General features: G+C 49.9%; 2 protein-coding genes across 2 annotated transcripts; both read right to left on the bottom strand.

The window, feature by feature from the left end:
• Nucleotides 1-1223: 1223 nt before the first annotated feature.
• LOC147964105 (uncharacterized) lies at nucleotides 1224-2289 on the bottom strand. The gene has a single exon (XM_087529315.1). It carries the CDS (start codon nucleotides 2287-2289, stop codon nucleotides 1267-1269), a length of 1023 nt encoding a protein of 340 aa, XP_087385441.1. The 3' UTR covers nucleotides 1224-1266.
• A 654-nt stretch (nucleotides 2290-2943) lies between these two features.
• LOC125513291 (spliceosome-associated protein 130 A-like) lies at nucleotides 2944-8917 on the bottom strand. Its single transcript, XM_048678367.2, has 3 exons — nucleotides 5711-8917; nucleotides 4727-5218; nucleotides 2944-3487 (listed from the first exon to the last, which is right to left on the bottom strand). Exons 1-3 carry the CDS (start codon nucleotides 8762-8764, stop codon nucleotides 3350-3352), a joined length of 3684 nt encoding a protein of 1227 aa, XP_048534324.1. The 5' UTR covers nucleotides 8765-8917; the 3' UTR covers nucleotides 2944-3349.
• Between the last annotated feature and the right edge of the window lie 2431 nt (nucleotides 8918-11348).

Below are 11348 nucleotides of genomic sequence, written 5' to 3'. Positions count from 1 at the left end.
ACGACTTCCATGTTGGCCCTGCTTCGGCGCGTCATGAGTTGCCTCACCGGTGAGTTCACCATGATGGATCTCGAGCCTCTGCACTTCTTCCTCGGCACCCTCCATCAGCGCACCGCCGCCGGGTTCTTCCTCTGCCAAAAGCAGTACACCGAGGACGTGCTCGACCACGCCGGCATGGACACCTGCAAGCCCTCCCCAACACCGATCGACACCAAGGGCAAGCTCGTGCAGGCTGACGGGCCACGTGTCGATGACCCCTCTGCCTACCGCGGCCTCGTCGCGCGCTGCAATACCTCACCATCACCTGCCCCGAGTTGGCTTATGTTGTGCAACAGAACTGCTTGCGCATGCATGATACCCACGTTTGGCATCAGAACCTGATCAAACGCGTGCTCAAGTACGTGCGGGACACCTTCCCTCAGGTTGCACATGTGCACCTCATCGCGCTTAGACATGCACGCCTTCAGCGATATTGACTGGGTCGGCTGCCCCGACACCCGTCGCTCGACCTCTGGCTTCTGCCTCTACCTTGGTGACGCCATCCTCTCTTGGTCCTCGATGCGGCAAGCTACTGTCTCCCGGTCCAACACCGAGGCGGAGTACCGCGTTGTCGACAATGCCGTTGCAGAGTGTGTCTGGCCGTGGCAACTAGTTGGTGAGCTCCGCGCCTCGGTGACCAAGGTCCCGTCGGTCTACCTCTCAGCGAACCAAGTGCATCACCGTCGCACCAAGCACGTGGAGCTAGACATACAGTTTGATCACGAGCGCGTCGCTCTTGGCGACGTGTCCTTCACATCTCCCCACCAAGCAGCAACTAGCTGATGGCATGGCCAAAGGCTTGCCCAAGGACGTTTTCCTTCAATTCCGGTACAGTATTTGCGTTGCTCCAGCCGATGTCACCACTGCGCGCGCTGAGCATAATGAATGTGTGTTGAATCTCATAGCCTGTGTCTCCTTCCATCACAGAGACTAGTGGCCACGGATGGCTTGGAAAGGAAGAAGCACCTCCTCCTACCCCATTTCCGCTTGTAATTCGAATTCCTTCGTGATCACCACGGAAATCAAGATCGAGGTAGAACTAGTGCTTACACTAAGCCTTATCTAAACTTTTTAAATCTGTGTGTTTTTCATTCTGCTCTTTGGAATTAGATCATCAAACTTATAAAATTTCAGAAAACAAAACAAGTTCAATTCTGAAGTTGTGAACAGACCGACGCCGGCAACTCCACCGACCGGTGGATGCTGCATACACGCACGAGGGTACGTTCACCGGTGTCCCCATCGGTGCCGAGAGGACGGCGAGTGGATCGCGCCGGCGCCGTGACGCGACTTCTCGTGATGGCCACCACCACCCGACGCCATTGCCCGGCGGTGACCGGCGGCGCTCTTCCTCGCCCTCGCGTCATCCGCTGCCGCCTTCCTCAGGCCTTCAAGAACGTCCGCCGGCATCTTCGGCGGATAGCGGTGATCGCCCAAGCCTGAGAGGGGATCATACGGTGGCGGGAAATCGTCGCGAAGCCGTGGGGACAGGAACGACTTCATGAATTCGCTAACGCGCCTAACCGCCCAGATGAACACAATTGCAGGCCGGCGCCGGGACATGTACCTCTCCTTCCAGGTCATCTCGGGCCTTGTAAAATCCGGAGCGCGCGTCGGCCGCGCCGCGCCTCGTATATGGGCTTCCAGAGCGCGCGGTCGCGGTCGGCGACGAGGCGCCGGAGCTCGGTGCAGGTGTGCGTCACCATCGTCGAGCCTCGCCAGGATCGCCGCCTTGGCGTCGCCGGGGAGCGACATGAAGGTGGGCTCCAGCGCCACGCCGTTCTCGCGGCACGTCGTGACCAAGACGCACCGGCACAGACCGTCAGCGAGGGCGCCCCAGAGCGCCGCCGCCTGGGCGTCCCTCCTCAGCGCGCGCGCTGTGTCGTCAAGGCCGTACGACAGGTACCGTGCGGCGGCGAGCGCGTCCACGCACACCCAGTACGTGCCCAGCCGCCGGTCTCCGCGCACGTAGAAGACGACATGCCGCCCGTGCGCGAACATCCTTAGCGCAGCGGCGCCCGCGTCCTGCCGGAGCTGCGGCACGGCGTACCGGAGGGAGAGCGTCGAAGCTGTCGCTCCCTGCTGCTTCGAGATCCGGCCCTGCTCCGGGTCCTTGGCCGCGGCGGTGGCGGGAACGAAGCCCGCGTCAAGGAAGGCGGCGTGGACGACGAGTATGAGGCGGCCAAGGAGGCGCTCGGCGTCCCACTGCCCGGCGTCGATAACCCTGTGGAGGGGAGAAGTCTTCGCCATGGCTAATGGGCTTTGATGGTAGGGTTTCCTACGTGCACGACAGCTTTATCATCGTTTTTTTTTAACCACGGCACAAACACAAATGCTCCTATACATGCGCTTATTTAGTTGGTAAAGAATTATACTCCCTGCTTTTCTAAATATAAGTCGGGCGATTTCAATCTACATACAGATGTAATATATACATATTTTAAAGCATAGATTCACTCATTTTATATTTAGTGTAATCTATATTAAAATCTGTAAAAAGGCATATACTCCTTTCATTTCAAAATAGACGACTCAACTTTGTACTAACTTGAGTCGTCGCGGAAGCAGAGGGTAATCGTAGGGAATATAAATCATGGAAATCGTGCTTCCCGTTGCATTCTCCCTCCACCCCTGCAAACGCATTGTAGTCAACCCCTAGCACTACCCCTTTTGCTGCTGCAGCGCCCACAAGATACGCCCTACCAGGCATTGGCATGTGTGATGTGTCACAGTTTAAAATTCTGTAGATTTTTTGTTGTTTTAATCTCACAACTAAAGTAATAAAAATCATACACCAGGCATTTCAATCAAGTCAGTAAATTGCTAAGCAGAGCCAAGTTGTCAGTGAACTCAAGATGAGCCGCACATTCAGCAGAAAACTCCATAAGCAAAGACAGATGTCCAAAACGAAACACCAACAACTCTACCCTCAGTAACTGGAAAGTTCTACTACGATGCATCAGGAAAGAAGCCACTGCATCAAACAAGTTCAGTTACATCAGGCCAAATAACAGTTGTTCTAACAGGTACAAAAAGACTACTCTGGTACAGCCATTTAATTCTCTGTTCTCACTTGAATCTACAAGGCAAACTGGGCCAGTGTCGACAACATCAACGCTTCTACAGATCCGACGATTACAGGTTGCCGGTCCTGTCCACTCCGTTGATTCATGAATTATGGAATGCTGTGTTGTGTCAAAAAAGACCGCCACACAACGGCTGTACTGGATGAGGTGATAAATATTTTACAGCGATGCAGACTTAACAGTCGCATTCCAACAGTCAGACTCATTCATGCTAAGCGATGACCCTAGATGATTTTGTTTCTGATGTCTTCCAGCTTCTTCAGGATTTCACCTGGAGTTCGGTCGAGCTCATCGGCAATCTTCCTCTGCATATCAGCTGGGAGGGCTGGATACTGCTCACAGAGATCGCCATCAATTACATCCTGTAACAAACAACAAAAATACTCAAGATCAAACACAAAAACTCAATTTACACTTCGGTTCAAAATGAAAGCATAAAGTGCATTAGTTTGACGACCTAAATTCTTTGACCATATAAATATCTCATAGAATGAACATATAGCTAAGGTGCATTTATAATTCAGTTCAAATGACATCATACACACAATTTATGGACCAACAGAAATACAGCTAATGCCAGCAGATCACAAGTAGATATTCTATCCTATGAAGTGGCAACATGGGAAATGCATTGGAGCACCTGGGTGCCACACACCCCTATATGAAAATACCTGTGTTGGGTACATGTAAAAAAAAAGAGCATTTATAATTCAGTTCAAATGACATCATACACACAATTTATGGACCAAACAGAAATACAGTTAATGCCAGCGGATGACAAGTAGATGTTCTATCCTAAGAAGTGGCAACATGGGAAATACATTGGAGCACCCGGGTGCCACACGCCCCTATATGAAAATAGCTAGTACATGTTGATAAATGTTTTTTTATAGAAAGACTGTAAGGGAAACCCCTACAGTATAATTGGTGCAGCAAACCCAAATTGCAAGTACCATGCCTTGAACCTGGGTGGGTGGGAAGGCATCAACCCCTCCCCACCACTAGGCTATGCCTTAGTCTGCCATGTTGATAAATGTTGAGTACATTAGTGACCCCAAACTTGGGAAATGCATTGGAGCACCCGGATGTCACACACCCCTATATGAAAATAGCTGTGTTGGGTACATGTTGATAAATGTTGAGTACATTAGTGACCCCAAACTTGAGCTGCTCTGAATGAAATGGCTGTGTTGGGTTTTCGTCTTGTAGTTCTTGCTAAACAACAATCCATAGTACGATCAATGATTTATACTGTGGTTCTACAAGCACACAGTTTATCACTTGCATATAGTTGGGATTCTACCGCATATAATTCATGTGCTGAACATAATTATACTCAGAATGCTACAGTCACAATTCCTAACAATAATTTTTTTTCTCACATAATTTATGCAAACTTACAAACAAGATGGAGTTCAACACCCCACTTATTAAACCAAATGACTATGAACAGAATAGATGTGATGCCTATAATTTATGTTCTCATAACTTTTGCATGCTTTTTCTTGAACGACCAACACCACTAACAAAACATAAATTACTATGAACAGGATAGATGTGATAGCATGATAAAGAGGACAGCAAAAACATAAGTATTATACCTTCACTGGGAAATAAGCAGATCTGTAGGCCATGTGATCTCTTCCACATAATGGTGGATGCTCCTGGCGGAGATGCATCTCCAAGTGAGAGAAGAAGTCAACATCTTCCCTTGAGGTGAATGCAAGCAGTGCTCCCACACTACCCATTACAGTCCCATAAATAAGGCATTCACCTCCGCCAGGTATCAAAGAAGCCTTCTGCAAACATGTCACAACATCACCAACATGAAACTGCACAATCTCCTCCACTTTGTTTGGAGCACCATTTAACTTCCCTTGCTCCCATTTAATCTTGCCTCCAGTTGGGTCTTCCTCAATTTCATCTGAGAGATCCTGGGGAAGACGAGCAAAATATATGTTCCCAAACTTGTCGGCTCCTGCCATAGTGTCGAAATCTATGTGATTTGCTGCTGTAAGCCATCTAGGAACACTGTCATCAGCGAAGATATACAGCTGGTTTTCGTCCCGTCTGTACTTGCAATAATGAAACGACTGCATGGAATAGAGATGACACAACAAAAAATAATTAGAGTACATCCCAGAAACTAATGCATGAGAAGTCTGGTAAATTATATAAAATGTCTATTTCATGAACTGAATCAGAACTGTCACAGATAATTAACAGCTAAGGGATATTTTAACCAAGAGTAGGATAACTGAAATCCTTGTTTTGAATCAAAAAAAAAACTAGCTATAATATAGCTCAAAAAACATTGTTCAATGAAACAGACAAAAAAAGGCCTATGAGAGATAGACGATGCATATCTATCAAGTTCAAAAGCATTCCAAGTAATCCATCCCTATCCTCTCTCAACCCAGACATGAATCAATCCAATCTGTAAATGGTATATCATGAGCTTTTCCCTCACTATTAACATTATAATTAGGTCAATAGTTAAGATAATAACCGTTTTATATTGTGCACAAGTGAAATCAGCGGCTTCTCTTCTTGGCTACACATATACATAGGCGATGAGAGCATACCTCTTGCATATCACCAACATAGATCCTATCACGGTAAGTATGAATAGACACTATTGTCCTTGGGAAAAGCTTGTTTTCACATTTTCTGAGCAACTTTCTCTTCCCAAGATCATATAACCTGAGCACTGAACCAACACCTGCAAGCAACCGTCCCTGAAACTGGCACAAAGAAAGAGGCACTTCCTCCACTTGTGTTTTGTGAAGAAGTTCAAGCGACTTCCCTTCATTGACAAACTTGTATATGTGGATGAAACCAGAAGCGAGGCTCCTCTTTGGCCAGAACTGCAATCCCTTGGTAGTACCAACAGCCAGAAGAGTACCATGCTCCTTATCATGGAAATTCACGGTGCAAATACTGACAGCTGCCTCATTGTCCTGCAATTCCAGAAGACAAGTTGTGTCCCTGCTCCTCGGATCAAGAATTCTAATGCAGGAAGCCCACTTTTCTGATTCTGCCTTTGGGTAACCATATTGTTCATCAGGAAGTGCGTTACTCTCCTCACCATCTTCTTGACCATCACCATTCTCCATTTGATCCCCATTACCATTTCCATTTTCCGCCGCACCAGCAGCCTCAAGGCACTCCTTCTTAGCAGCTTCTCGCTGTTCTGCGCTAAATGCACCCTTGTCACTCTCAATGACTGCAAGGTATTTCTTTTTTGGTAGAATCACAAATTTCCTCGGGGTGTAACGCAGAGGGATAGATGTCTCATTGAATGTCTCTCCCAGACGTTCGATGGTGAAAATACGCAGAGCGTCTCCAGCAACAGCAACAACACCTTCTGAGCACTGGTCAGAAGAGAACGACGCAGCAGACTCAAGTGTGTCGCATGAGAGTGGTGTCAAGAGGAAGTGACCTTGATGTATATAGCCAAGCCAGGGGCGGCTGGACAGGCAAAGCATTGCTTGTCGGTGGCTAACTATGCAGGGAAACAGCTTTGGAGGTCTCAGACCAAGGAATCGAGACCGTGTGTCTGATAGCTGGCCAGTGACCATGTCAACATTGGTTCGGAAAAGGACACCATTCTGCAAACCAGCATTAAGGAAAAGGTTGGCTGGATAATCTGCACCATCCTCGCCACCAACTGATGCCTGTACTTCTAAGAACAAGAGAGATTCCGGAGCCGAGGACACACTTTGTACACTAAGAGGCTGCAAGCAGTCATCGGGGTCAAGGGAGAGTATCCTGATGGTGTTATCATAGGAGCCAACTGCGAGAAAACGGGACCTTTGCCTCCCTTCAGGAACCGGAGCAATGGCCAGGCACGCGACATCACCAGACATGTCCTGCTTCTCCACCTCCATGAGCTGACCTGTCATATCCATCTCAAAATAGATGAGCTCTCCACCACTGAGGGCAATTACCACCTGGAGCCGGTTTGATCCAACCTTGGTGATAGTTTTCTTCCCAGGCGTCCTCCACTCATTGACACGGCCATCCTCCCTGATATGCCTGATACCGTTCGGGTGGACCTGCATGAGAGAGTCCTCACCAAGGAGCGAAACTGCCAGTGAGTGAGTGGTGTCCAGGAACTGGCTGTCGCTGACTTCTTCAATGGTCTCTCCAATTGAGAGCACAAGTGTGACATTAGCAAAGGACACAACAATGTAGGCGTCAAACATGTCGTTGATATTCTTCTTGACAGTCCAAACAGCAATGGGCTCAGCAGGCAGCATTGATCGGGCCATCTCGCTGATGGCAAGGCCAGGTCTAAGGATCCGCAGCGTGGAGCGTGAGCCACGGCCGCAAGCTGTGTACACCTGGGGTGTTTCCTCATCGAATAAATTTGCAATACGCATATCCATGATTGGCATGAGGCTCTCTATCTCATCAATCCGGACAAGGTTCTTGAGTGCCCTCGGCTGAAAGAACACTGGCTGGAACCCCTCCTCTGTCTCCATCAGTGTCGCAGAGGAGGACTCAACATCCACATCCCGGCCAATATCACGGAATTGGTAAAGTGCGTGGTTGCCAAACTCAGAAGCAGCAAAGAGGAAACCTGACCGCAGCACACAGATAGCAGATGCCACAGGTATGGTGTCAAAATATTTGATCCTGAGCTCACTAACAGTATCACCATGGTGGTCCAGGTCAACCTTAAAGATATCACCATACTCAGTCTGTAGTAAGAAGAAGAACAGGCTCTTCTGCCTGTGCGTCGCAGCAGCAACTATGAGGACGCCACGCTCAGCCGGGAGGTCAACACGGCGTGGAATGACAGCACGCACCTCCGGGTGTCCCTGGTTCCGGTACAGGACGAAGTTGTCACAGCAAACAAGAAGCCCGCTAGGCCCATCAGCACCACCAGGCACTGTCACTAGCATATTAGCACCATTGTCAATCGGCTCGGAGACCTTGCGGGAAACATGATTGAGCCCCAGGTCGAGCTCGTAGAAGGTGAGGAGCTTCTGCGCGTGGCTAGCAGCCTGCCCTGTGGGGTCACGGTCAGAGTCACCGTACTCAAGCTCGATGGCACCAAAGACAGGGTTGTCAAATCCGCAGTCGAGGGCCGTGAGGGCGAAGGTGAGCGTGTGGGACTTGTGCGCCTCAAGCGGGGAGGAGATGGTGAGGCGGGCGGAGGCGTCGCGGTTGAGGACGTAGACGAGCTTCTGCTTCTCGAGGGCGGCGATGCAGAGCGCCCGGCCCTTGGGGTCGACGGAGAGGAGCTGGCCGGGCACGATGCGGCGGCAGCCGGACTTGCCGAAGGTCTCCTGGTGGACCTTGTCGAAGCGGTTGCGGTCGGGTGAGTACTCGAGGATGACGAGGCGGCCGGAGTCGGAGCCGACGACGAGGTAGTCCTTGGTGGCCCCCGTGAGGCGGAACTGGGCGAGCGAGCGGATGGCGCCGAAGACGTCGACGGAGAGGAGCGTGCGGAGGCGGCCCGTCTCCGGGTCCGGGCGGAGGAGGTCGAGCGTGCCGCCGCGGGCGACGGCGATCTCCTGCGTGGAGGAGCCCGCGGCGTTCGACTTCTTCGAGTCGCGGCCGCTGAAGCTGCCGATGACGGCGCACACGGCGCCCGTCGCCCGCTGCAGCGTCAGGCTGTAGAGGTACATGGCGCCTCCTCCTCCTCCTCCGGCGGCGGCGGCGGCGAGAGAAGGGGCGAGAGAAGGGGCGAGAGATCTAGGGTTTTAGGAGTGGCGGTGAGCGGGCCGGGGTGGGAGAAAGAGTTCTGTATAGCATTTGGATGCCACCGGATTCGAGGGATATCTGGAGCGTTGGATTGGGTTTGACGCGCAATATCTCAACCGCCGGTTTAGGCTCCTCCCTCCCTCCCCCTTTGCAATCCGCGCCCCGAATTGTCTTTTATTAACAAGGATTCCTAGGTTGTGCTTCGATTATGCTCAAGCTAGTACCGGATTTTGCTTGCCCATGAGTTCGTTAGCATTGAGTCATTGACTGCCCCTCAAAAAACAAACATTTGAGTCATTGACTAGGAAAATGAAGAAGAGTTGCCAGAAGAGCGTTGGAATTGCAAAAGTTGGCAATCATTCAAAAAGGATCAAAGTTTTGGCCATAGCCAAAAAATTGAAAGGGTAGACTCTGGCGGAAATCCAAACATCCCCCCAAAACACATAAATTGCCTAAGAGCATCTACAGCCGGGCACCCGAGACCCCCCTCAAACGCCCGGGCGAACTGCACGGCTTTGTCAGTGACCGGTAAAAAGAAACTCGCCTAGACAAGTGTCTGATGACCCACAAGCAAAGTTCAGAAAAAGCGCTACGCATTAATTATGTGTTTTGCCACATACTTACGCTGTTTTAGCTTAGACGCGATTAGGCGTAATTAGGCGTTTCATACACGATTGTACAGATGCGGGCAACAAAGAGCAGTTTGCTATCTAAAATAGTAGCAAGCAAGGAGCAGTAACATGTAGCACTATTGTAGAAGTAGTACCAACATCTACTAGCACATCAAAATTTCTCACTACAATAGCTAAACAGTACTGCTACAGTATCAAAGTAGTACTATAACGATAGTACAAGCTACATCTAAGCATCAACAGCAGCACTAAAGCAGTAGTACAGGCTACATCTAGAGTATCAACAGCGGCACTAAAGCAGTAGTACAGGCTACATCTAGAGTATCAACAGCAGCAGCTACAAACAGTGATAAAGACTTTTCCTAGCACAACAATAGCAGCACTATAGCAGTGCCTAGCGCTTTTCCTGGCGCATATGGGCAAAGCGAGGTGTTGAGCCAGCGCCTTGCGCATAGGCGCGCGTATGCGCTAGATTAGGTGCATTTTTTTGAACAGTGCCCACAAATATAGGGGATCAATTGTAGTCTTTTCGATAAGTAAGAGTGTTAAACCCAACAAGGAGCGGATGGAGTCAATAAGCAGTTTTCAGCAGTGTATTATTTGCAAGTATTGTAAAGTAGTTGTGACAGATAGTTTGATAGCAAGATAATTCGTAGCAAGTGATAAGTGACAATAGTAACAAAGTGCGGCAAGGTGGCCCCAAACCTTTTATTGCAAAGGACAAGCCAAAAGTTTCTTATAGTGAGCAAAGTGTTCTCGAGGACACATAAGAATCTTGTCTAGTTAACTTCATCATGATCCATTGACTCGTGTTCACTGTTTTGGTAAGTTGTTATATGGGTGGACCGGTGCTAGGGTGGTGTTCTTATTTAAACAAACAACCTACTTATGATTAACCCCTCTCACAAACATCCGCAACTACGGAAGAAGAATTAAGATAAATCTAACCATAGCATCAAACATATGCATCCAAATCAGCTTCTTATGGAATGTCGCATAAACTAGGATAAACTTGTGTCACTCTCGCAACCCAGCATCTACTTACTAATCTCACAGTGCCTTCCCATAGGCCCAAACATGGTAATGTGTCATTTAGTCGACGTTCACACGACACCACTAGAGGAAGAACAACATAACACATCATCATAACATTGAACGAAAACCAATTTCACATGGTTACTTCTAACAAGACTTCTCCATGTCCTCGAGACTACTCACAAATCATATTCATGTTGTCGGTGTACAAAACTAGGGGCACGTTTTTGTACCCCTTTACCTGTGCACGGGCAGTCGGAGCCACGCCCGCGACCACACCAAGCAGAGCGAGGGAGGTGAGCTAAGGTAAGACCAAAGACACAAGACGAAGCAAAGCAACGCCAAGGCCAAGGCCACAAAGAGCAGAGGGACGAAGCAGGTTCCCCCCGGCAAGACCCTTGCCGGGGCAGCTCGCCCCACACCAACGAAGTGAGCCACCCTTGAGCCCACGACCCCCAGCGCCATCATTAGCGTGGGGCCAGGGCTCGGGAAGGCACCTCTGTGGTGGCATGCAGATCTTTGTGAAGACAAAGGACAATCAAGATCAAATGAGGATAGGAAGGCAGCCATCCTCATCGAAGAAACCCACAAGACCCCCGGCAAGATCCTTGCCGGGGACGCCTGCGCGCCACGGCAAGACCCTTGCCGGGCCACCTGACAAGGCCCTCGCCAAGCGCACTAGCAGGGCCACCATCAGGCCCGCACCAGACAAGTCTCCACCGCCGTTCGCATGCAGCTGCTGACCCAACCAGCTGGGCAGGCACATGCGTGCCAACATGCAGCCCTTCGTGAAGGCTTCACCACCGCGCCACCTCAGCTGCCTGCCTACTTACATGGCACC

Source organism: Triticum urartu, chromosome 6A (assembly GCF_056163025.1).
Source record: "Triticum urartu cultivar PI428250 chromosome 6A, HENAU_Tu73, whole genome shotgun sequence".
Classification (NCBI taxonomy): domain Eukaryota; kingdom Viridiplantae; phylum Streptophyta; class Magnoliopsida; order Poales; family Poaceae; genus Triticum; species Triticum urartu.
The sequence above is the reverse complement of the archived record's forward strand: the minus strand, read 5'-3'. Positions and strand labels throughout refer to the sequence as shown.